This window comes from Ranitomeya imitator, chromosome 5, assembly GCF_032444005.1.
Source record: "Ranitomeya imitator isolate aRanImi1 chromosome 5, aRanImi1.pri, whole genome shotgun sequence".
NCBI classification, from domain to species: Eukaryota; Metazoa; Chordata; class Amphibia; order Anura; family Dendrobatidae; genus Ranitomeya; species Ranitomeya imitator.
Genome location: NC_091286.1, coordinates 166,715,285 through 166,742,843, shown reverse-complemented (window position 1 = coordinate 166,742,843; position 27,559 = coordinate 166,715,285). Strand labels below are relative to the sequence as shown.

Here is a 27,559-nt window from a genome sequence, read left to right as displayed (position 1 = left end):
GACGCTGGCCTTGGGATCTGAGTATAGGGCCATTATGTGTGATGTCAGGGGTTTGTCGAAGCCAAATTTGTTTAGGCATTCTCTCAAGAAATCCCAATCCACTCTGTCGAAGGCCTTTTCAGCATCAAGCGACAGAGTCATGGGGATTCCCTGTTTCCTAGCCCAGCTTAAGATATTAATGATTCTTCTAGTAGAATCCGCTGGTTGCCTACCTCTCACGAATCCCATTTGGTCGTTTTGAATCAACCTTGGAATCACCAGGCCGATCCTATCTGCAAGGATTTTTGAATAAATCTTGACATCAACGATTATTAGGGAGATAGGTCTAAAATTTTCCATGGCCTCAGGATCTCCTTTTAATTTGGGGATAACCGAAATTGTGGCCGCTAACATTTCTGAGGGGAAGGAGCCGCCATGGAAGATAAAGTTGAAAACCTCTGCTAGGTGTGGGGAAAGATTTTTTGAGAAAGTTTTATAGTATGCATTTGAGAATCCATCGGGGCCTGGGGACTTGTGAAGGCCAAACCCTTTGATAGTGTTTTCTATTTCGTCGGGCGTTATAGGGGCTTTGAGGGCGGTAGGTTCTTCTAGGGTTAGGGTGGCGAGGTTTATTTGTTTTAGAAAGTCTTTGATTTTGTCTATTTTGACCAAATTGTCTGTGGAGTCGTTATTTTGGGGGTTTATGTTATAAAGCTTGGTGTAGAATGTTGCAAATTCATTTGCTATCTCGTTAGGGTGGGAGATTTTACCTGACCCATCTAGCTTGTTAATTCTGTTGATTCTACTTTTGATTCTGTTCGTTCTTATTTTATTGGCCATGTATTTAGTAGGTTTGTTGTGTGATGTATAAAATTTGTAGTTTAACATTTTAACTATGTTGTCATATGGCGAAAATAGGGTCTCTCTTAATTCTGATCTTAGTTTGGAAAGCTCCTTTTGGGTGTTCTGGGGGGCTGTGTTATTGTTTAGTATATTGTTTTCTAGTGTCCGAATTTTATTAGATAGGTCTTTAATTATTCTCCTAGACTCCTTTTTTTTCCCTGGATGCCATTCCCAGCAACAGTCCTCTGATAACCGCCTTGTGTGCGCACCAATTGATGCAAGGATTGGTTGACTCTGATTTGTTGACCTCAAAGTAGTTATTTATTGCGCTTTGTATAGTGTTTTTATTAGTTGGATTGTGTAGGATTTTGGCGCTACATCTCCATAATCTGGCATTTAGGAGAGGGGGACCTATTGTGAGTTTCCCGTAGACAGGAGCATGGTCCGAAATTGACCTAACTCCAATTGATATTTCCTTGAATTTTGTCAGGGAGTGGATGTCTGTGACAATTAAGTCTATTCTCGCGGCTGATTGATGGATGTCCGAGAAGTGTGTATATTCTTTAGAATTGGCGTTAAGGCACCTGAAGCCGTCAAATAGTTCATTGTTATCTAGCCAGTTATTGAGGCAGTCATTAGCGGGTCTGTTTTTGGAGGAGGAGTCCAACCTGTTGTCCGGGGTGACATTGAAGTCCCCCAGCAGAAACAGATTGCCTCTCCTGACCTCTTCGATTTTTTTTTTTCACGATTTTGTTCAGGAATGGGACCTGGCCAACATTTGGGGCGTAAATGTTTGCTATCGTACACTCCTGATCGTTTATTTTACAAATGAGTATGTGGAAGCGGCCATTTTTATCTTTAAATTCACCTAGGGTCTCAAACGGGATTGAGCTCTCAATCAATGTTAGGACTCCTGCTCTTTTCTTTGTGTTACAAGATTCGAACATGTGTGGGTATTTGTGGTGTTTAAAATAAGGGTGGTTACCTTCCAGGAATTTGGTTTCCTGTAAGCAGATAATGTTGGCCTTGGACTCGGTCAGCTCTCTCCACAGTGCGTGTCTTTTTCTAGGGTTGTTGAGCCCTCTCACGTTGTATGAGGTCAAGTTCAGCTCCATTATGCGTTTTTGCTGAGTGACTGGAAAATAGGGATAAGTTTAGGAAGTAACCAGAAAAATTACAATTATTGGAAACGGCTATAACTTGAATTAACTATACAACAATTTTCAGGTTTTGGTATCAGTTCCTGAAAGAGAAAAAATGGTTAGTCCTGTTTATTAATGTAGAATATATGGACAGGTAGACCCGAAGGGATGCTACCTCCTCTCGACGGGAAAACTCCTGTGAAAAAAGGGAAGCAAACAGGGAAAGCATCCTGGTAGCAGAGAAATCTAATCAGCAATTTACAACTTGCAGTCTCCCAACAGGAATATAAGTGACATTCTTCAATTTTTGGTTCTGGTGGAGGTGGGGGAGAGTTTGATTGAGTCAATGAAGTCCATTCCATCTCTAGGTGAGAAGATCGGAATGGTCCGTCCTCTGAAGCTCACCAGTAATTTTAGCGGAAAGCCCCATTTGTAGGGAATGTCTTTTTCCCTAAGGAAAGAAGTGACCTTGCTGAAATCCTTGCGGCCTTCTAGAGTTTCTCTAGATAGGTCTGGGAAGACCTTCAGGTCCTTGTAGGGTTCGGGGAAAAACTTGTTCGCTCTAAGGTAGTTGGTAATTTTCTCCTTGGTTTGGAAGAAGTGAATCCTTAGGATGGTGTCCCTTGGGACATCTGAGGCTATTTTGGGAGGACGGGGGAGTCTGTGGGCTCTGTCGATTATAAGATCGGAGGGGGACAATTCTGGGATTGCTGTTTTGAATATGTCCTGGATGTGTTGTGTGAGATCTTCCTGTTTAACTGATTCCGAAATCCCTCTGATTTTTAAGTTATTTCGGCGTCCCCTGTCCTCGATGTCTGCCATTTTAATTTTTAGTTTGTGGATCTCTGCTGAAAGGTACTCTAGGTCAACGGTTGATTCTGCAGTGCTCTTTTCTATTTTTTGGATTCTTTTTTCGTGGTTCTCAACTTGTTTATTGATTTTGTCGCACATCGTGTCGAACTCTACTCTCCATTCTTGTTTTTGAATTTTGAATTCATCTCTGATCATGGATCTGATTTCCTCAATCATGTTTGGTTGTAGTTCTTGGTTATAGTGGTTTAATCCTGGTTGGGCACGGGGTGGGCTCTCCCTTCTGAGTCTTTGTTTTTCAGGACTTTGGTTGGGGCTGCAGTCATTGTATGATTCATCAGAGTCGCTAATGTTTCTGAGGTTTACGTATTTTTCGCCCATTGCCCCTGGCATACTTCTTTTTGAGGAAAGGGAGGAGTCCATTTTTTCCAACTGGTGGGGATTTTCATCCATTTTTGTTTTTCTTCTAACTAATGGTTGTTGGTTAGCGTCTCTCTGAGGCGATCTGGATCTGGCTCTAATGTGACTAATGAGGTTTACTTGGTCTTTGTGAGGTTTGTGGCTGCTATATGTTTTGTTTTGTTTTGCAGCATTTTGTGATTTAGGAGATTGTTGGGACTGTGAGAGCCCCTTAGGTCTAGAGAAGCTCATGATGGTTGGATTGAGTTAGCTGGGTAATGGTAGGATAGTACCGGGGGGATCCGGTGTGGGAGCCGCCGCTTTTGAGTGATTTTTAGCGGGAATTATGTGGCTCAGTGGTCTTTTTTTGGGTCTGTGCGGGACAGAGTAAGGCCACTAGATGATCTGTGGGATTAATTCAAGATGTGAACTGGTTTCAGAGAACTGTGATTAAAGCGTATGTGACAGTAAGGGTATGTCGTTGGAGCGTTTTAGATAGGGCTGTGTAGCGCTGTGATGCTACGGAAGTTGCGCAGCAGCTTTGTGAATACGTCTCTGGGCACTTATTATGAAGCGCTGGTAGCTGTGAGAAAATGGCGCTGGAGCTTCTTGAGTGGAGCTTTGGAGCGCAGAAGGGTAACAGTTACTGTAATGATTTAGCTGGCAGGGGCACTGAGACCTGTGAGCTGCTGCTGCTGTGCTGCAGCTATTGTATTATATTATGTGGGCAGACTGGCCGGGTGCTTGGAGCAGGGGGAGGAGGGGCTCTTACCTCCTACCTGCTGTGCCTTGGTAGTGATTTTGCTTGTGTCTGCTGTCCTGTTGATTCAGGGTGACCCAGGCGCTGGATCTGGATCTGTGCTGCCTCTGGAGCTGTGCTGCTGCTGTGTCCAGGTGGGTAAAGCAGGGTCTGGTCTCTCCCCCGCTTGTTGTATCGCTCACTTGGTGTGGGGAGAGGAGGGGAGCGGTTGCTTTCCCGCCGCTGCTGCGGGCTCACAGGCAGAGGACTTCGGCGCGGCCGGAGACCGGATGTATCTCCCGCCCCGCGCCGAGTCCCGGACCGCTTCTGCTGCTAATCCGTCGGCAGTGAGGTTGTAGGGCTGCCGGCCGCTGCCGCGACAGTCGCTTCTCTGCGCCCGGTCTCGGTGTTGGCCGCAGGCTTTGTGCACCTGCTCCGTTGCCGGGTGTCGTGGAGGTGGGGGAAGAGATTTCTCTGTGGCGGCTCTGCAGCGGTGACACTCACCGCCTCGCCGGTGACCGGGTCTTTTGTGCCGCTTCTCTGTTCCTGGCGCTCCTGGCGGTGGATGATGCGGGCTCTTGGGCACCCGCTCACCGCTGTCGGGCGCTGAGGGAGAGGGAGGGAGGCACTTCAATGGCGGCTCAGCCGCGGCAGCCTCACCTTGTCACAGCGGTCCCGGTGCCCGTGGGGGGGCCCTGATATTCAGCCTCTTTTCGGTCTTGTCTGGGCCCTGGAGGAACCTCGCTGTGTCCGGGGATGTGCGGTGACGCTGTAGAAGCGTTACAGCCGGCTGGCTGTAGAAATTTAGGCCCAGGCCTCAGAGGTGTGAGTAGGCCTCAATTACAAAAGTCCTCCAAAGTGGGAAATGTAGGTCTGGGAAGGGACTAGGTTGTATCCCGGACCAATCCTGTGTGTTTTTGGGACTGGATGGCTGGGATTTAGTCGGTTTTTTGCCGGATTGTGATGCTTTCCCCTGGAGCCTCTCACTCTACAGCAGTGGTCCCCAACTCCAGGCCTCGAGGGCCGCCAACAGTGCAGGTTTTCAGGATTTCCTTATTATTGCACAGAGGTTGGAATCATCACCTGTGCAGATGATCACATTACCACCAATGCAATACTAAAGAAATCCTGAAAACCTGCACTGTTGGCGGCCCTCGAGGCCTGGAGTTGGGGACCCCTGCTCTACAGCCTCATGCTCTGAGCTCAGGGGGCGGAGTCTGCCGCATATTGAGCACTTTAAACCCCCAGGTGCTTCACAGAAGTTTATAACGCAGAGCCGTGAAAATAATAAATACGTTTTCTTTCCTCAAAAATAATTATTTAGCCCAGAATTTTTTATTTTCCCAAGGGTTACAGGAGAAATTGGACCCCAAAAGTTGTTGTCCAGTTTCTCCTGAGTACGCTGATACCCCATGTGTGGGGGTAAACCACTGTTTTGGCGCACGTCGGGGCTCAGAAGGGAAGTAGTGACTTTTGAAATGCAGACTTTGATGGAATGGTCTGCGGGCGTCACGTTGCGTTTGCAGAGCCCCTGGTGTGCCTAAACAGTAGAAACCCCCCACAAGTGACCCCATTTTGGAAACTAGACCCCCAAGGAACTTATCTAGATATGTGGTGAGCACTTTGAACCCCCAAGTGCTTCACAGACGTTTACAACGCAGAGCCGTGAAAATAAAAAATCATTTTTCTTTCCTCAAAAATGATGTTTTAGCAAGCATTTTTTTATTTTCACAAGGGTAACAGGAGAAATTGGACCCCAGTAATTGTTGCGCAGTTTGTCCTGAGTACACTGATACCCCATATGAGGGGGTAAACCACTGTTTGGGCACACGTCGGGGCTCAGAAGTGAGGGAGCACCATTTGACTTTTTGAATACAAAATTGGCTGGAATCAATGGTGGCGCCATGTTGCGTTTGGAGACCCCTGATGTGCCTAAACAGTGGAAACCCCTCAATTCTACCTCCAACACTAACCCCAACACACCCCTAACTCTAATCCCAACTGTAGCCATAACCCTAATCACACCCCTAACCACAACCCTAATTCCAACCCTAAGGCTATGTGCCCACGTTGCGGATTCGTGTGAGATTTTTCAGCACCATTTTTTAAAAATCCGCGGGTAAAAGGCACTGCGTTTTACCTGCGGATTTCACCTGTGGATTCCTATTGAGGAACAGGTGTAAAACGCTGCGGAATCCGCACAAAGAATTGACATGCTGCGGAAAATACAACGCAGCGTTTCCGCGCGGTATTTTCCGCACCATGGGCACAGCGGATTTAGTTTTCCATAGGTTTACATGGTACTGTAAACCTGATGGAACACTGCTGCGAATCCGCAGCCAAATCCGCACCGTGTGCACATAGCCTAATTCTAAAGGTATGTGCACACACTGCGGAAAACGCTGTGGATCCGCAGCAGTTTCCCATGAGTTTACAGTTCCATGTAAACCTATGGGAAACAAAAATCGCTGTACACATGCTGCAGAAAAACTGCACGGAAACGCAGCGGTTTACATTCTGCAGCATGTCACTTGTTTCTGCGGATTCCGCAGCGGTTTTACAACTGGTCCAATAGAAAATCGCAGTTGTAAAACCGCAGTGAAATGCGCAGAAAAACCGCGGTAAATCCGCAGCGGTTTAGCACTGCGGATTTATCAAATCCGCAGCGGAAAAATCCGCAGAGGAACAGAATACGTGTGCACATACCGAAACCCTAGCCCTAACCCTATTCTAACCTTAGTGGAAAAACAAAAAAATTCTTTATTTTTTTATTGTCCCTACCTATGGGGGTGACAAAGGGGGGGGGGTCATTTATTATTTTTTTTTTTATTTTGATCACTGTGATAGATTATATCTCAGTGATCAAAATGCACTTTGGAACGAATCGGCCGGCCGGCAGATTCGGCGGGCGCACTGCGCATGCGCCCGCCATTTTGGAAGATGGCGGCGCCCAGGGAGAAGACGGACGGACCCCGGCAGGATTAAGTATGATGGGGTGGGGATCGGAGCATGGGGGGGTGGATCGGAGTGCAGGGGGGTTGGATCGGAGCACGGGGGAGTGATTGTAGTACGGGGGGAGCGGACAAGACCACGGAGGGAGCGGAGCACAGGACGGAGGGGAGCCGGAGCAGTGTACCGGACAGATCGGAGGGCTGGGGGGGCGATGGGTGGGGTGGGGACACATTCGTGTTTCCAGCCATGGCCGATGATATTGCAGCATCGGCCATGGCTGGATTGTAATATTTCACCAGTTATAATAGGTGAAATATTACAAATCGCTCTGATTGGCTGTTGAAAGTGAAACTGCCAATCAGAGCGATCGTAGCCACGGGGGGGGGGGGGGGGGGTGAAGCCACCCCCCCTGGGCTAAACTACCACTCCCCCTGTCCCTGCAGATCGGGTGAAATTGGAGTTAACCCTTTCACCCGATCTGCAGGGACGCGATCTTTCCATGACGCCACATAGGCGTCACAGGTCGGATTGACACCGACTTTCATGACGCCGACGTGACGTCAAAGGTCGGGAAGGGGTTAAAGATTTTTCTGTATTTTCATGACTATGAAAATTGTACATTCACACTGAAGGCATCAAAACTATGAATTAACACATGTGGAATTATACAGTGGGGCAAAAAAGTATTGTCAGTCAGCAATAGTGCAAGTTCCACCACTTAAAAAGATGAGAGGCGTCTGTAATTTACATCATAGGTAGACCTCAACTATGGGAGACAAACTGAGAAAAAAAAATCCAGAAAATCACATTGTCTGTTTTTTTTAACATTTTATTTGCATATTATGGTGGAAAATAAGTATTTGGTCAGAAACAAAATTTCATCTCAATACTTTGTAATATATCCTTTGTTGGCAATGACAGAGGTCAAACGTTTTCTGTAAGTCTTCACAAGGTTGCCACACACTGTTGTTGGTATGTTGGCCCATTCCTCCATGCAGATCTCCTCTAGAGCAGTGATGTTTTTGGCTTTTCGCTTGGCAACACAGACTTTCAACTCCCTCCAAAGGTTTTTTATAGGGTTGAGATCTGGAGACTGGCTAGGCCACTCCAGGACCTTGAAATGCTTCTTATGAAGCCACTCCTTCGTTGCCCTGGCGGTGTGCTTTGGATCATTGTCATGTTGAAAGACCCAGCCACGTTTCATCTTCAATGCCCTTGCTGATGGAAGGAGGTTTGCACTCAAAATCTCACGATACATGGCCCCATTCATTCTTTCATGTACCCGGATCAGTCGTCCTGGCCCCTTTGCAGAGAAACAGCCCCAAAGCATGATGTTTCCACCACCATGCTTTACAGTAGGTATGGTGTTTGGAGGAAAAAGAATACTGAGTTGCATCCATCAAACACGACAAGTTGTGTTTCTACCAAACAGTTCCAGTTTTGTTTTAATCAGACCAAAGGACATTCTCCCAAAACTCCTCTGGATCATCCAAATGCTCTCTAGCAAACTTCAGACGGGCCCGGACATGTACTGGCTTAAGCAGTGGGACACGTCTGGCACTGCAGGATCTGAGTCCATGGTGGCGTAGTGTGTTACTTATGGTAGGCCTTGTTACATTGGTCCCAGCTCTCTGCAGTTCATTCACTAGGCCCCCCCGCGTGGTTCTGGGATTTTTGCTCACCGTTCTTGTGATCATTCTGACCCGACTGGGTGGGATTTTGTGTGGAGCCCCAGATCGAGGGAGATTATCAGTGGTCTTGTATGTCTTCCATTTCTAATTATTGCTCTCACTGTTGATTTCTTCACTCCAAGCTGGTTGGCTATTGCAGATTCAGTCTTCCCAGCCTGGTGCAGGGCTACAATTTTTTGTTTCTGGTGGCCTTTGACAGCTCTTTGGTCTTCACCGTAGTGGAGTTTGGAATGTGACTGTTTGAGCTTGTGGACAGGTGTCTTTTATACTGATAGTAAGTTCAAACAGGTGCCATTACTACAGGTAATGCGTGGAGGACAAAGGGGCCTCTTAAAGAAGAAGTTACAGGTCTGTGAGAGCCAGAAATCTTGATTGTTTGTTTCTGACCAAATACTTATTTTCCACCATGATATGCAAAAAAAATGATAAAAAAACAGACAATGTGATTTTTCTGGATTTTTTTTTCTCAGTTTGTCTCCCATAGTTGAGGTCTACCTATGATGTAAATTACAGACGCCTCTCATCTTTTTAAGTGGTGGAACTTGCACTATTGCTGACTGACTAAATAAATACTTTTTTGCCCCACTGTATACTTAACAAAAAAGTGTGAAGCAACTCAAATTGTCATATTCTAGGTTCTTCAAAGTAGCCACCTTTTGCTTTGATGACTGCTTTGCACACTCTTGACATTCTCTTGATGAGCTTCAAGAGGTAGTCACCGGGAATGGTCTTCCAACAATCTTGAAGGAGTTCCCAAAGATGCTTAGCACTTGTTGGCCCTTTTGCCATCACTCTGCGGTCCAGCTCACCCCACACCATCTTGATTGGATTCCGGTCTGGTGACTGTGGAGGCCAGGTCATCTGGCGTAGCACCCCATCACTCTCCTTCTTGGTCAAATAGCCCTTACGCAGCCTGGAGGTGTGTTTGGGTTCATTGTCCTGTTGAAAAATAAATGATGGTCCAACTAAACGCAAACCGGATGGAATAGCCTGCCGCTGCAAGATGCTGTGGTAGCCATGCTGGTTCAGTATGCCTTCAATTTTGAATAAATCCCTAACAGTGTCACCAGCAAAGCACCCTCACACCTCCTCCTCCATGCTTCACGGTGGGAACCAGGCATGTAGCGTCCATCCGTTCATCTTTTCTGCGTCGCACAAAGACACAGTGGTTGGAACCAAAGATCTCAAATTTGGACTCATCAGACCAAAACACAGATTTCCACTGGTCTAATGTCCATTCCTTGTGTTCTTTAGCCCAAACGAGTCTCTTCTGCTTGTTGCCTGTCCTTAGCGGTGGTTTCCTAGCAGCTATTTTACCATGAAGGCCTACTGCACAAAGTCTCCTCTTAACAGTTGTTGTCGAGATGTGTCTGCTGCTAGAACTCGGTGTGGCATTTGACCTGATCTCTAATCTGAGCTGCTGTTAACCTGCGATTTCTGGGGCTGGTGACTCGGATAAACTTATCCTCAGAAGCAGAGGTGACTCTTGGTCTTCCTTTCCTGGTGCGGTCCTCATGTGAGCCAGTTTCTTTGTAGCCCTTGATGGTTTTTGCCACTGCACTTATAAGGCAAGAAATCCCACTTATTAAACCTGACAAGGCACACCTGTGAAGTGAAAACCATTTCCGGTGACTGCCTCTTGAAGCTCATCAAGAGAATACCAAGAGTGTGCAAAGCAGTCATCAAAGCAAAAGGTGGCTACTTTGAAGAACCCCAAAAAAATGACATAATTTGAGTTGTTTCACACTTTAACCCCTTCATGACCAGGGGATTTTTCGTTTTTCCGTGTTCGTTTTTCGCTCCCCTCCTTCCCAGAGCCATAACTTTTTTATTTTTCCATCAATTTGGCCATGTGAGGGCTTATTTTTTGCGGGACGAGTTGTACTTTTGAACGACATCATTGGTTTTAGCATGTCGTGTACTAGAAAACGGGAAAAAAATTCCAAGTGCGGTGAAATTGCAAAAAAAGTGCAATCCCACATTGGTTTTTTGTTTGGCTTTTTTGCTAGGTTCACTAAATGCTAAAAATGACCTGCCATTATGATTCTCCAGGTCATTACGAGTTCATAGACACCAAACATGACTAGGTTATTTTTTATCTAAGTGGTGAAAAAAAATTCCAAACTTTGCTAAAAAAAAAAAAAAAAAATTGCGCCATTTTCCGATACTCGTAGCGTCTCCATTTTTCGTGATCTGGGGTCGGTTGAGGGCTTATTTTTTGCGTGCCGAGATGACGTTTTTAATGATAGCATTTCGGTGCAGATACGTTCTTTTGATCGCCCGTTATTGCATTTTAATGCAATGTCGCGGCGACCAAAAAAACGTAATTCTGGCGTTTCGAGTTTTTTTCCCGCTACGCTGTTTAGCGATCAGGTTAATACTTTTTTTTATTTGATAGATCGGGCAATTCTGAGCGCGGCGATACCAAATATGCGTAGATTTGATATTTTTTTTATTGATTTATTTTGATTGGGGCGAAAGGGGGGTGATTTAAACTTTTATGTTTTTTTTATTTTTTTCACATTTTTTTTAAACTTTTTTTTTTTTACTTTTGCCATGCTTCAATAGCCTCCATGGGAGGCTAGAAGCAGGGACAGCACGATCGGCTCTGCTACATAGCAGCGATCTGCTGATCGCTGCTATGTAGCAAAATTGCACGTGTGCTGTGAGCGCCGACCACAGGGTGGCGCTCACAGCGACGGGCAATCAGTAACCATAGAGGTCTCAAGGACCTCTATGGCTACAATGGAGACGCATCGCCGACCCCCGGACATGTGACGGGGGTCGGCGATGACGTCATTTCCGGCCGCCCGGCCGGAAGCGGTAGTTAAATGCCGCTGTCTGCGTTTGACAGCGGCATTTAACTAGTTAATAGGTGCGGGCAGATCGCGATTCTGCCCGCGCCTATTACGGGCACATGTCAGCTGTTCAAAACAGCTGACATGTCCCGGCTTTGGTGCGGGCTCACCGCGGAGCCCTGCATCAAAGCAGGGGAGCCGGCATCGGACGGTATAGTACGTCCGATGCCGGTAAGGGGTTAAGTATATAATTCCACATGTGTTAATTCATAGTTTTGATGCCTTCAGTGTGAATATACAATTTTCATAGTCATGAAAATACAGAAAAATCTTTAAATGAGGTGTCCAAACCTTTGTTCTGTACTGTGTGTATGAGTGTGTGTGTGTGTGTGTGTGTGTGTGTGTGTGTGTGTTTATGTATCTGGGCAACCTCCATGGTTGGTACCTTGTAGCACCCCATTTTGCAAGTATGACGGTTTGTAACCGCTTTTTGTAGCCAGACAAGTCTCTCAATTCTTGTTTGAGGTATTTTCATCCATTTTTCCTTGAACAATTCTTCCAGTTCTGTGAGATTCCTTGGTAATCTTGCATGGACTGCCACAGATTTTCCACAGGTCTAGCTACAGATTTTCAATGATGTTTAGATCAGGGGACTGTGAAAGCCATTGTAAAATCTTCAGATTACACCTTTTGAAGTTGTCTGTTGATGATTTTAACGTGTTTAGAATCATTATCCATTTGTAGAAGCCATCCTCTTTTTAACTTCAGTTTTTTTTACAGGTGGTGGTATGTTTGCATCAAGAATTTCTTGAAATTTCATTGAACCAATTCTTCCCTCTGTCCATGAAATGTTCCCTGTGCCATTGGCTGAAACACAACCCCAAAACATAATTGATTAATAGTTGGCAAGATGTTTATGTCCTTAAATTGTGCCCTTTTTTTACACACATAGCTTTTGATCGTTGTTTGATCGACTTATCGGTCTACAGGACTTGTTTCATGCATCAGGCTTGTTTAGATGTTCTTTTGCATACTTCTGATGCTGAATTTTATGTTGAGGACGCAGGAGAGTCTCTGTATGGTAGAACAATGTACCACAACTCGAGTCTGCTAAATCTTTCTGAAGGTCTTTTGCAGTCAAGTGGGAGTTCTGATTTGGCTACTAGCACCTCTCGCTTAAATTTTGCTTGGTCGTCCAGACCTTATCTTTATTTCCACTGTTCCTGTTAGCTGCTATTTCTTAATTACATTTTGAACTGAGGGAAGGGCAACTTGAAAACGCTTTGCTATCTTCTTATAGCCTTCTCCTGCTTTGTGGGCCTACACTATTTTCAGAGTGCTAAGCAGGTGCTTAGAAGAACCCATGGCTACTGTTTTTTGGGACAAGGTTAGTCGAGGCTGGGTTTTTATAAAGCTGGGAAATATGCATCACCTGGCCTTTCTTAGGCTTCTTTTGCACTTGCTGTGATTTTTATGGTCTGCTTCAAAATCGGGCTGCAAAAATCTTGCGGATCGCCATTTTCCTAGTTTCGAATACTAAGGAAAAAGTATTGAAAAAAAAAAAGCGGCGTTCCACTAATATGGTAATCACAGCACACCGCAAAAACAATATGCCTTTGTTTTTGTGGCCCCATTGATTTTCAATGGGGGCCGTGTCCGTAAGCCGTGAAAAATATCAAACAGGCTCGATATTTTTTCACGGACGTAAATACTTCCCTCACGGCCACATGGCGTACGGTGCTCCGACAAATTTATGCGGCCTGTTTTTGCGGCCCCATAGAAATCTATTAAGGCCGCAAAAACGGACCGCAAAATCACTAAGTGTAAAAGAAGCCTTAACAATGGTAGTGAACCAGGCATAACCCTAACAGGCTAATTACAGTAAGGTCTGAATCCTTGGTCAGTTATCTCGGCACACAAATCTCCCAAGGGTGACCAAACTTTTTCATCAGCCCACTTTGCTTTTTTAAAATTTAAAAAATTACGAATATATATTAGTAATAGTTTTATCTTTTTTTAAATGGAATAAAGTTGTTTTTGCTGTTTACAAAATATAATTTACAGTCTAACAATGACAGGTACAGAAAAGAGAGGGCTGGCTTACAGGCTTACAGTCTACAGGGTAATGGGGGAAGGAGACAGACTAGGATATTGCAGCAGCACAAGTTTTAATGAAACCTATGGCAATTGTAAACATGATGGCCCAAAATATTAGACTCGCTCCTATTCTTATTAGCAATGGAAGATTCAGACCCTTGTTGTTTGTACAGAAGTATAAGCTATGGATGCTCTAATCCTGGCAAAGATTGTGAATGGAGAGGAAGGAGGTGACGTCTAACATCAGCTATTGTGAAGGTCGATCCTATGTTATCTACAGTATGTAGAGGAGTTACCTTTCATTATACTGTATGTGGTTACCTTTTTAGCGGCCTTATCTGTACACGAAAGGAAGTTTGAATCTATCGGTCTCAAACTTGACAATTCACTTGACAATCATTACTGTGTATATTACATTGTAATCTGCTCTATTTTTTTGTCTCCCTTTTAAGATGTATAAACACTCAAACAACAAGACCATGACCAGCGGAGCTATCGCAGCAATGCTTTCTACAATCCTCTACTCCAGACGCTTCTTTCCCTACTATGTGTACAATATTATTGGAGGCCTTGATGAAGATGGTAACTTGTTTGTTTTAAATCTTTCATTCATCGTCTATTTAGTGATTTAATCTAATTCTAAATTGCCATAGACCTTTTGTACATAACACGCATTGAAGGAGCTGTCTAGGACTGAATAATCTCTCCTTGGCACAAGCATCAATAAGCGATCCAGGGAGGAGGTAATCTCTCCTTGGCACAAGCATCAATAAGCGATCCAGGGAGGAGGGTTCAATGTCCGCAGCACTGTCAGCAGCTGTATTCTGCGCCAGTACGGAGCTGGGCGGAACATGGCAGCTCCGTACATTGCTTAATGGCTGCTGCCCAATGATGATATGTTTCCACATTCAGGAAACGCTGCGTTGAGCCGCATCGTCAAAAACTCAGCGTCCAGATGTTCCAGCATAGTGGAGGGGATTTCATGAAATCCCGTCTCCACTATGCACGAAGACTCATTGGGCATACCCGCGAAAACGGACATGCGGCGTGTCTTTTAAGAACGCAGTATGTCCTTACATTGCAGAAAAAGCGCAGGTGACCTTCCAGTGACCTCAGGTGCAGATCTGGTCAGGATTTCACCTGCATAAAATCCTGACCAAATCCTGATGCAATCCTGAACATGGACACATACCCTAAGAGATCTAGCGGAGTACTCTGCAGCAACCACTGAGCGAAGCACAGGTTCTGCCTCGTATGCTTTTATCTAGCCTCTGCCGGTGCTGATTAGCACTGGTCCATGGGGGTTGCCTGGTGTCGGACTTCCACCAACCATCCATTGAGTGTTGGTGCAGGCCAGGCCAAATTTAGAATATATGAAAACGTTTCCAAAATTTATATTATAAATTGGAGCGTTATTTAGAAGAAACCATGAGCATGTTACATCACAACATTGTTTAATATTTTTTTTTTCCAAAGGAAAGCCAAATATGAAGGAAGAATTGTAATACTACTTTCTTCTTTTGTTCAAATAACTGCACCAGAAACTGCATTGCCAATTTTCTAGTCACCTTACCTTTTGAAGGGCTTTTCAAAGAACTAAAGAGCTTGTCCAGTCTAAGAAGGAAACTTCTGCATTCTTTCAAGATGACTGCAAACTGCTGTGATGTGACTGTATGTGCATGCTGTCACAATTCCCTGTGTGGGTGGTTGTGAACTCTAGAGTGCAATTTGCATACTTGTGGTCACATGCCAACTAGACTTTTTTTCTAGAACATTGATAGAAGCAGAGGAGAGTCTAGCGAGCACATGACTGCAACTAGGCACATCTCATGGGGGAGTACATATAGTGTAATGAACAACAGAGAAGAAATTATAAGTGTGGTGAAAAAAAAACTCCATATCCAAAAACAAAAAGGTAATTACGGTATGTAATTCACACTGCAGTAAAAATTATCTGGTAACCTGATTCTTTAAATCTGTATAATTACAACAATAAACTCATAAATGTATATTTGAGTGGTTCAAAAAAAATTCAGAAAATTGTATAAAAAAGTAACTTTAAAAAAAAAAAAAAATAAATTCAGTCTGATGTGAGAGGGTCTTGTTTTTTTGTGCACTGACAGTTTTATTAATCACATTCTGAAGTGCATATGATGTTTTAATTGGTCTATAGCATTTTTGTGATGAGTATGTAGACTAAAAAAAAAAAGTAATTCTGATTTTTTTCATTCTTTTCAATTAGATTTCCCATTTTTGTGTCCAACAAATAACTTTTTTTTTTTTTACATAAAATATTTTTATGAAGTTTTAACATTGATATGAAAACAGAAAATTTCAATAACTTCTTAAAAAATTTAATATTTTGTTGGATTGCACTATACCGGACACCGCAATACCAAATTCGGCGGCATGGGTTGTTTTATTTTCCCGTATGGAAAAATTAGGGTAATTTTAAACATTTAAAGGGAATCTGTCACCACTTTTTTTTTTTTTTTTTAATTATTATTCCCGCGGTGTATGTAAATCTGCTCGGGCCAATGGTTGGTCTTATTGTTCGTCTCCACCCCCGTGTTGCTGTTCGTATTCGTTTCTGTTAATATCACAGATAGCATAAAGTTACCTCTCGTGCGCATCCAAATGGTCCTTTGTGCATGCACAGTATGCTTTGCCCACAGTATTGCGCATGCGCCGGCATAAGCCATGGCTTTCTATGGCCGGAAGTGTACAAGTATACTTACGGGCCACAGAACGCAATTGTTTGCCGGCGCATGCGCAATACTGGTTTTTGGCTTTGCCCACAGTTGGGCAAAGCATACTGCGCATGCGCAAGGGACCATTTGAACGCTATGCGAACACAGGAATTACCAGAAAGTAATGCGTAGAGCAAGCCAGGAGGGGGAGAGACAGACAATAAGCCCCACCTATCGCATCGGACCGAGCTGGTTTACATACACCGTCGGAGGAATATAAGCGGTATTTATGTATCATTGGTGGGGAGTCAAGGGGTATCAAAAGTACTTGAGCCGACACTAAATTGAATGATATTTTTACATGATATCACAAAAAAGTGGTGACAGATTCCCTTTAACCCCTTCGTGACATGCGCCATACTAGTACTGCGCTGCCGGCACTGCATTTGTGCCAGCAGCAGTACTAGTACGGCGCATCGATCACCGCCGTCTCGCGCTGAGCGCCGCGGTGATCGGGTGCGGGTGTCAGCTGTATATGGCAGCTGACATCCCGCAGCAATGCCCACGATCGGCGGTAGCGCCGATTGCGGGCATTTAACCCCTCTGATGCCGCTGTCAGTAGTGACAGCGGCATAGAGGGGGATCGCTCAGGGACGGGGGCTCCCTGCGCTCTCCCACCAGAGAAACGCGATGAGATCGCGTTGCTCCGGTGACCCGGAAGGAGTCCCCGGATCCAAGATGGCCGCGGGACTCCTTCCGGGTCTGCACACTATCAGATCAACGATCTGATCTAATACAGTGATGTCCCACCCTGGGACAATGGTAGAAAGTAAAAAAAAAAAAAAAAATAGAATGTATAAAAAAAAATTTTAAAAAATCCCCAAATAAAGAAAAAAAATTTTTTCCCAGTAAATCCATTTATTTATGTAAATTGAAAAAAATAAAAGTACACATATTTGGTATCGCCGCGTCCGTAACGACGCGCTCTATAAAACTATCCCACTAGTTAACCCCTTCAGTGAACACCGCAAAAAAAAAGGCAAAAAACATTGCTTTATTATCATACAGGCAAACAAAAAGTGGAATAACACGCGATCAAAACGACGGATATAAATAACCATGGTACCGCTGAAAACGTCATCTTGTCCCGCAAAGAAAAAGCCGCCATACAGCGTCATCAGCAGAAAAATAAAAAAGTTATAGCTCTCAGAATAAAGCGATGCAAAAACAATTATTTTTTTATATAAAATAGACACATTTTTACACAAAAAGTGTAAAGCGCCAAAACATAAAAAAAGATATAAATGAGGTATCGCTGTAATCGTACTGACCTGAAGAATAAAGCTGCTTTATCAATTTTACCACACGTGGAACGGTATAAACGCCCCCCCCTAAAAGAATTTCAGGAATTGCTGGTTTTTGTTCATTCCGCCTCATAAAAATCGGAATAAAAAGCGATCAAAAAATGTCATATGCCCAAAAATGGTACAAATAAAAACGTCAACTCGTCCCGCAAAAAACAAGATCTCACATGACTGTGGGCCAAAATATGGATAAATTATAGCTCTCAAAATGTGGTGATGCAAAAACTATTTTTTGCAATAAAAAGCGTCTTTTAGTGTGTGACAGCTGCCAACCCTAAAAATCCACCAAAAAAACGCTATAAAAGTAAATCAAACCCCCCTTCATCACCCCCTTAGTTAAAGAAAAATAATAAAATGTAAAAAAATGTATTTATTTCCATTTTCCCGTTAAAGCTAGGGTTAGGGCTAGGGTTGGGGCTAGGGTTAGGGTTACCATTGGGATTAGGGTTAGGGGTGTGTTTGGATTAGGGTTTCAGTTAGAATTGGGGGGTTTCCACTGTTTCGGCACATCAGGGGCTCTCCAAACGCGACATGGCGTCCGATCTCAATTCCAGCCAATTCTGCTTTGAAAAACTAAAACACTGCTCCTTCCCTTCCGAGTTCTCCTGTGCGCCCAAACAGTGGTTCCCCCCAACATATGGGGTATCAGCGTTCTCAGGACAAGTTGGCCAACAAATTTTGGGGTCTAATTTGTCCTGTTACCCTTGGGAAAATAAAAACGTGGGGGCTAAAATATAATTTTCGTTGAAAAAAAATATTTTTTATTTTCACGGCTCTGCGTTATAAACTGTAGTGAAACACTTGTTGGTTCAAAGCTCTCACAACACATCTAGATAAGTTCCTTGGGGGGTCTAGTTTCCAATATGGGGTCACTTGTGGGGGGTTTCTACTGTTTAGGTACATCAGGGGCTCTGCAAATGCAACATGACACCTGCAGACCAATCCATCTAAGTCTGCATTTCAAACGGCGCTCCTTCCCTTCCGAGCTCTGCCATGCACTCAAACGGTGGTTCCCCCCCAACATATGGGGTATCAGCGTACTGAGGACAAATTGGACAATAACTTTTGTGGTCCAATTTCTCCTGTTACCCTTGGCGAAAAAAAAAATTGCGGGCTAAAACATCATTTTGTGGAAAGAAAAAATGATTTTTTAATTTTCACACCGCTACATTCTAAACTTTAGTGAAACAATTGGGGGTTAAAAGTTCTCACCACACATCTAGATAAGTTCCTTAGGGGGTCTTCTTTCCAAAATGGGGTCACTTGTGGGGGGTTTCCACTGTTAAGGCACGTCAGGGGCTCTCCAAATGAGACATGGGTTCCGATCTCAATTCCAGCCAATTTTGCATTGAGAAGTCAAATGGCGCTCCTTCCCTTCCGAGCTCTGCCATGCGCTCAAACAGTGGTTTATCCCCATATATGAAGTATCGGCGTACTCAGGACAAATTGCACAACGACTTTTGGGGTCCAATTTATCCTGTTACCCTTGGGAAAAAAAAATTTGGGGCAAAAAGATCATTTTTTGTGAAAATTAGTAAGAAATTTTTTTTACGGCTCTACATTATAAACTTCTGTGAAGCACGTGGAGGTTCAAAGTGCTCACCACACATCTAGATTAGTTCCTTTGAGGGTCTACTTTCCAAAATGGTGTCACTTGTGGGGGTTTCCACTGTTTAGGCACGTCGGGCTCTCCAATCGTGACATGGGCTCTGATCTCAATTCCAGCAAATCTTGCATTGGAAAGTCAAATGGCGCTCCTTCCCTTCCGAGCTCTGCCATGTGCCCAAACAGTGGTTTACCCCCACATATGGGGTATCGGCGTACTCAGGACAAATTGTACAACGACTTTTGTGGTCCAATTTCTCCTGTTACCCTTGGTAAAATGAAACAAATTGGACCTGAAGTAAAAATTTTGTGAAAAAAAAGTTACAGTGGTGTTCAAAAGTCCTGCATAGGATAAATTGATTGATTTTTTTTTCAAGTTTTAAACGTTTTCTGTCGAATATTTTCGATGCTAATATGACATATTATATATCGTTTTGTTCAGAATACAATTTTGCATGCTTTCCCTGTAATATTTTTAGCTTTTGAAGCAGTTTTGCCTGAAATTATTGCAACAATATGGGAATTGAAAGCAGAACTAAACATTGTACAGCTTCAGATCCAAAATTAGCCAATCACAGATGAGGTTCTTGTGACCATCATAACCTGGATATGGCAGCCAATCACATTGCATCACATCTGCTGCTTTGTTTGCTTGTTTTATCTGTTGGTCTATCTAGTGAATCATCTGTAGAGTTTTATGATGGGATCCTTCAGATTTTTGCCAGCGGAGGATCGTGTGCGAGTTGTGGTGCTACATGAAGAGGGTTATACTGGCCCCCAGATCGCAAGGAAGGTCGGCTGTAATCAGAGTACAGTCGTAAGAATTTTGCAGAAACATTAGCATCTTGGAATTACCCAGGACAGGCCCAGATCTGGTCGGCCCAGAAAGTCAACTAAAAGGGAGGATAGAGTACTGATAAGAACATCCCTTGCCAATCGAAAGCTCACCTCTCCTCAGCTTCTGCGAGAATGGCAAGAAAAGTGCAATATTGAGGTAGCAACATCAACTGTTAGGAAGAGATGTTTGGAAGCAGGATTGAGAGGGTGCAAGGCCCGAAAGAAGCCATTGATGACAGCCATACAAAGACAAAGCCGAAAACTGTGGGCATTGAAATAGTTAAAATGGAGGAAGGAGGAGTGGGAAAAAGTGCTATTTAGTGATGAAAGCACTTTTTGCATTTTAGGAAATGATGGCAAGTCTTATGTGAGAAGGTTCCCACATGAAGAGTACAAGCCAGAGTGTTTGAGCTCCTCTGTGGAACATCCTATGAAAGTAATGGTCTGGGGCTGTATGGCAGCCAATGGTGATGGAAGGCTTCATATTGTGGAGGGTATGGTTAATGCAAAAAAATACATAGACATCCTTAATAAGAAAATGCTGCCTTCTGCTCAACACTCTGAATTAAATAAAAAATAATAAATCTTAAAAAGTAAAATTTAAGTCTGTGTGAGCTTGCATTGGAAGTTAGTGAACTTAGAAACCTGTTCACCATTCTACACACTGTACTAGTGTAGGTATGGTTATGCTGTAAAAAAATTATCAAAAATGCACATACCATAACAATTTATACACTTGGGACATTCAAAAATGAGTATGGCCTACAATGAGGGATTACAAAAACATATCTGTTCCACCAGTTTCACTGTAGAGATGCAGAAGTATGAAACATAGTTTTCTTCACGCCTATGCAGGACTTTTGAACACCACTGTAAATGTTAAATTTTTTTTAAACATTCAAAAAATTCCGGTGAAGCACCTGAAGGGTTAATAAACTTTTTGAATGTGGTTTTGAGTACCTTGAGGGGTGCAGTTTTTAGAATGGTGTCACTTTTGGGCATTTTCTGTCATATAGACCCCTCAAAGTCACTTCAAGTGTGAGGTGGTCCGTAAAAAGAAATGGTTTTGCAAATTTTGTTGCAAAAATGAGAAATCGCTGGTCAACTTTTAACCCTTATAACTCCCTAACAAAATTATGTTTCCAAAATTGTGCTGATGTACAGCAGACATGTGGGAAATGTTGTTTATTAACTATATTGTGTGATATAACTCTCTAATTTAAGGGCATAAAAACTAAAAGTTTGAAAATTGCTAATATTTCATAATTTCCGACAAATTTTTGTTTTTTTCACAAATAAATGCAAGTCATATCGCAGAAGTTTTACCACTTTCATGAAGTACAATGTCACGAGAAAACAATGTCAGAATCACCAGGATCCGTTGAAGCGTTTCAGAGTTATGACCTCATAAAGTGACAGTCGTCAGAATTGTAAAAATTGGCCCTGTCACTTAGGAGAAAACAGGCTTTGGGGTGAAGGGGTTAATATATATCTTTTTATTTTTACTTTTTATTTTCCTTGTGGGGACTTGAATCTACTATCACTTTACTATTTTCGGCAATACTACTGTAAGTTGCCATTCTATGAATCTTGATTGCCCTTGGCTACCATAGCAAACATCAACACTGCATGATCCAATCGCTGCTACAGGCAAGTTCTGGATTTTGTAGTCTGCTTCTCCAGTGTGTCATGGGGGCTCCGTTCCAGATGATGCAGCTTTAACCCCTTCACCGCTCTGGGATTTTCCATTTTTGCCATTATATATATATATATATATATATATATATATATATATATATATATATATATATATATATATATATATATATATATATATATATATATATATATATATATAATTTTTTTTTTTTTTTTCCTGTCAATATGGCTGTCTCAATGCTTGTTTCTTGCTGGACGAGTTGTACTTTTAAACGGCACCACTGGTTTTACCCTATTGTGTCCTGAAAACCGAAAAAATATTCCAAGTGCTGCAAAATTGTAAAAAAAAAGTGCAATTCCACAATTGTGTATTTTTTAGCCATGTTCATGAAATGTTAAATCTGACCTGCCATTATGATTCTCCAGGTCATTGCGAGTTTGCAGATACCAAACATGTCTAGGTTCTTTTTTTTAAGTGGTGAAAAAAATCCGAAGTTTGTGGGAAAAAAAGAAAAAAAAAGTGTTTTGGTTTTTTTTGAGACCCGTGGCTTTTCCATTTTTTGGGGACTGGGGTAGGGCTTATTTTTGTGCGCACCGAGCTGACGTTTTTCATCATACCATTTGGGTGTAGATACAATATTTGTAATACGTGTAACAGAAATAATCATCTGCGGTGAAGTCCGGCCACGGGGTGGCACTCATGGCAGATCTGCAGTGACAGCCACAGGGGTCTCCTGCACACCCCTGGTTGTCATGCCAACTCATCCGCGCACCACGATCATGTAACAGGTGTGCAGTTGGGCTGGGTTTGTGGTTCGCTTCTGTCGTGCGCATGTTAATTGCCGCTGTCCGATTGCGGGTGGATCACGGATCAGCTGTGCCTGAAAAGATGCAGGCTCAGTGCCGGATCCCACATCAAATTGAGGAGGCGACCTATGACGTACCTATACCTATACGTCAGAGGTCGTAAAGGGGTTAAGTGATATAGCCCTTAATGAGCCATGACCCTATAATTTTGTCAGTTTTACAAGATGTGGTTTGAGGGAAAAATTAATGCTGTTGAAAGATGAAGAAAAAAAATGCAAGAGTGCTATTGTCGGGATTCATTTTCTTACTGAGCAGCACAAATAACCTGACGACTTAATTTTGCCAGTTGTCTATACCAAATTTATATAGTTTTATGAGGTTTGTATTTTACTGCTTTTTTTTTTTTTTTTTTTTTATAAAGGAAAAAAAAATTCTTTAAAAATTTGGTTTACATCACACTTTTCTAAGACTCCTCATTTTATTCAGGCTTTTATTTTGTATTCAGGCTTTTATTTTGCTGTATGAATTAGTTTTTTATTCAATTTTTCAAGGGGGGGGGCAAGTTGATAAAAAGCACCTTTGTTCACTGTTGGGGTAAAAAATTTTTTTTTTTTTTTTTTTTAAGAATCAGTTTTTTACCAACTCTGGTGCTGAATATGCTTATTTCTTTTAAAGCATGAGATTGCTTGATTGCAGTGTGTTAGAAACATACTGATCTCCACCAAAATGAAAGGGATAAAGTATCCGGAATATCCTGATATGGCAGCAGCGGGATGATACAGTGCGACCCCTTTTTGTGGTCCCTATTGTAGTAATGACTGCAGAGCCCAGTAAGTGACAGGTGCCCACAGAGATAAAGACCAGCTGTCGCAGAGGACAGTACTGGAATTACCGTACTCCTTTTTATTGCAGGGTTGTTGATGATTTATCAAGACTTTGCCAAGACACTAATTCAAGCTGCTCTTGTCTCCAGTCTTCTAAAATGCCATTGACATGTAATACAATAATACTATATCCTAGAGCCTTTGCTTAGCTGAAGACGTCGGTGTAAGATGTAAGCTGCATGTTGGTGAATGAGCCATTTAGGGTGACGTCCATTAGAATACAATCCATTCTTAATTTAAGTGCCTCAAATAAAATGAAAAACAAAAAACCATGCCTCCTGGACCATCAGCATTTTATCAGAGCAATTATGAATGGGTTGTCTGGTAGTAGTGGACAATCCCTTTAATAATCAATAAGCAGTAATTGTATGCCACTAATTACAATAGGCTTGGTTTCTGTTATGAAGGACAAGTGTTTATTATTGCCTTTTCGTTTCAGGTAAAGGAGCAGTGTACAGTTTTGACCCTGTAGGATCCTACCAGAGAGATTCATACAAGGCAGGGGGTTCTGCAAGTGCCATGCTTCAGCCCCTTTTAGATAACCAGGTAATATATTATCGTTAATCATGATGTATCCTTTTGCCTATCGTCTCCGTGCAGAAATATGTAAATTGGCCAAATTATTTGGACTCAATCCACTATCATTGCTTAAGTCTCATTTACATCATCCAATTATTAGTCTTGTGTTGTAGCCGTAATTGGGCCATGTAGTGGACGTCAGAGATAATGGTAGGATTGTATTTGGCTATCTCCGGCAATTTTATTTAGTGTCGGGCACCGCTGCTCCATGCACATGTGGACTCTAGCACACCCTGCTCATGATTGCTGTGACCCGGTGAATAAGTGATAGCTTGTGATTGTGGAATTACCTTTTTTACCCATTCACTCCGCAGCCCTTTTTAGTTTTTGCATTTGTTTTTCACTTTATTTCCAGAGCCATGTGAGGGCTGGTTTTTTTTGCGGGATTAGTTGTAATTTTGAATGACCCCATTGATTTTAAAATATAGTGTACTCAAAAATGGGGGTAAAAAAATTCCAGGTGCTGTGAAATTGCAAAAAAGTGCAATTCTACAAATATTTTAAGGATTTTTTTTTTACCATGTTCAACAAATGCTAAAACTGACCTGCCATTATGATTCCCCAGGTCATTACAAGTTCATAGACACCAAACATGTCTAGGTTGTTTTTTTTTTTTTTTCTATTTAAATGGTGAAAAAAAATTCCTACGTTTGTTTAAGAAAAAAAAAAAATTGCGTTATTTTCCAACACCCATAGCATCTCCATTTTTCAGGATCTGGAGCAGGGTGAGGGCTTATTTTTTGTGTGCTGAGATGATGTTTTAATGATACCATTTTGGTGTCCATTAGATCTTTTGATTGCCTGTTAATGTGTTTTAATGCAAAGTTGCAGCGACCAAAAAAAGTAATTCTGGTGTTTTGACTTTTTTTTTCCGTTATTCTGCTTACCGATCGGATTAATCATTACCAAATTTTTTTTTTTTTTTTCAATTGGCTGAATTGTTATATTTTGAATGGGGCATATGGCGGTGACTTGAACTTTTTAACTTTTTAAAAATATTTACTTTTTTTTTTAAACTTTTTACTTTTTGCATGCTTCAGTATTCTCCATGGGAGACTGGAAGCTGCAGTTGTCCGATAGCCTCTGCTACACAGAGGCATGTGCCTGGAACGATGTGAGCTCAGTGTGTGAGCCAACATCAAAGAGAGGGACACGCCATGCGCCGTACATGTACAGCGCATGTCGTGAAGCGGTTCAAAAAGTGTGTACTTTTCCAAACCCCTGACATTTGTTCACAGCAGACTTATCCCACCATTGTGCTCTTCACACACAGCCACTTCCTTACCTGTATCCTATTTATTTTAACAAGTCAATGCTAGTTGTCTGGAAGGGTAAAATTTAAAGCAAGGAGTGTTGAAATGGGGCCCTTAAAGACCCCAAACCAATTCCAATGAATGTATTTATTCCCATTATCTACATTTCTTGCAAGAATACTAGATGCGATGGGAGACCCTATAACTGGTTGTTTTGCATACATTTTTTTTCTAAGCATTGATAAAAAAAATATTTCTATATGGCAAGGCTAATATTTCTATGCTTCTTCTTAGATTGGATACAAGAACATGCAAAATGTGGAGCAGCTTCCACTAACCTTGGAAAAGGCAAAGCAACTTGTGAAAGATGTATTTATTTCTGCAGCAGAAAGAGATGTGTATACAGGGGATGCCCTAAAAATCAGCATTGTCACCAAGGATGGCGTAAGAGAAGAGTCTGTTTCTCTGAGAAAAGATTAATTCACTTCATTTGCAGCAATCAACTTGAATAATTGTAACTTTTTTTTTCTTTTTAAAATAAAAACAAAAAAAAATTGCTTTGGGAAAGTGAGTTGCTGTGTTTGTGGTGATACGAGTTTTTTTGTCGCCTGTGTGTGACTCTGCAAATCCGCAGTTCTTTTGCAATACATGTACAAGTGCCTGTAGAAATAGGAGAATGCTTTGGATTTTAAGACTTACCCTCTTCAATGTGTAGTATTTTTATGTATGTTTCTACCTGTGTCCTCAGCAGTAACTGCCAGGGGGACACTCGAAGGAGACAATGTTAAATGGGCACTTAAAGACATACTCGGGGTCAGGGTCTTCCATCTGTCAGAGAGGTGCACGGGTCTTTACTGCTTTCTAGGGAGCAAAATTTGAACACCTAAGGCTTACAGGGCATTTAAATTTTTAGGAGGTCATTTTACCCTCTGGAGTGGCTAAAGGGTGCATTTTGCTGTATTAGAGGTACAGTGCTGGGAGTTGTGTGGCAGTAAGAGAAGCACTTGTGCCACTCAGCAGGTGAGAAATACGGCCGCAGTGGTTCAGTATTGGGGTATCGGCAGGATGAGGAGTTTGTGCAAGTTGGAAATGTGAAGTCAAATGTGTTGACGTCTTAACCTCTTCAGCAAGACGAGGATGGAAGAAGTTGTCCTGGTAATATGGGCCAAATTTTTAAAGATGGGAAAGTGAACGGCTCCTTCAGAAAGAATGTTACCTGTAAGTCACTATCTGTAACTGTACTGAAATTTCTTAATATTCTGCAGAATATGTGGTGGTAATATCAGTGTTGGTCTCTATATAGCGAGTTTGTTTTCCTATCACCCACGACTGCCCCACCAGAGAGGGGATCGTACAGAATAAAAGGGGTGGTACCTCTCCCTTTCATCATCAGTTGGGTTTTCTGTCCAGTTGTTTGAGAGGGAGTCTACTTCCTGGAGTTGTCCAGGGGAATGATTGTTGTGACACATGATTTTTTTTTTTCTCTCAGACTTGGGTCCATCATGTTCCTGGCTGGGCAGCACATCTGCTGCAGCTGGCGTTGGGGGGCCTCAAAGCACTTAGGTGGACCCAAGCGAGCCTCTTCTGTCAAGTGGGTGCGGGCGACTGCACCATCACCTTATGGTTGCATGCGTTTCCTGGTCTGCACGATCCAGGAAGGGCTGCCCCTATGATGAGCATGCCCAGGGTGTCCGGAGGAGGCATCCATGAGATGGTTCCCCACTTTTTTTCTGGCTCTACTTCCCATGTATGATGGAGGAACAGCAGCGGGCAGTCGCACAAATGGCAGGAAGGCTAGCCAGTGGAGTGGAAGTGGGTCATGAGTCCTGAGACACAGTCTTGTGATGTGGTCCAGCCTCCGAATCCGGTATACTTAAGTAAACAGCAGTGGTGAGTGACCTTCATAAATGTTCACCTAGTTAATAGGGACCTTTTCTTGTTTGTTTATTAGAAAAGGCTTAAAGTTAGTGCAAAGCTCAAAAATAGGGAGTGTGCGCTTTGTAAGACCCTGTCTGGGTCAATGGCCTGATGTGCTTAATCCCTTCCCGACTTGCGCCGTACTAGTACTGTTCTGCGGGAGGTGTGCTCCTGCAAACAGCAGTACTAGTACAGCGCATCGATTGCGCGGCCTCATGCTGAGCGCCTTGGCAATCGGGTGTCAGCTGTATGTGACATCTAACACCCCGCAGCAATGCCCCGATCGATGCGATCACCAATCGAGGGCATTTAACCCCTCTGATGCCGCTGTCAGTAGTGACAGGGGCATAGAGAAGCATTGCGCAGGGAATCCGTTCCGTTCCATGGGTCCTGCAGAGAGCAGGACCTGAGAAGCCTCCTTGCCTGCCTGACAGATCGCTGATCTCATTCTAAGCAGTGCAGAAAATCAGATCAGCGATCTGACATTATATAGTGATGTCCCATAATGGGACAA

The 27,559-nt window shown here is 42.9% G+C and overlaps 1 protein-coding gene across 1 annotated transcript in view; it reads left to right on the top strand.

Annotated features, from left to right (window-relative positions):
• Positions 1 to 25,695, top strand: part of PSMB1 (proteasome 20S subunit beta 1) — a 96,097-nt gene extending 70,402 nt beyond the window's left edge. Inside the window, exons 4-6 of the mRNA XM_069769287.1 lie at positions 13,903 to 14,032; positions 23,736 to 23,842; positions 25,423 to 25,695. Coding sequence (XP_069625388.1) covers positions 13,903 to 14,032; positions 23,736 to 23,842; positions 25,423 to 25,608 — 423 coding nt within the window. The 3' untranslated portion in view covers positions 25,609 to 25,695. The remainder of the gene's footprint in view (positions 1 to 13,902; positions 14,033 to 23,735; positions 23,843 to 25,422) is intronic.
• Positions 25,696 to 27,559: the final 1,864 nt, after the last annotated feature.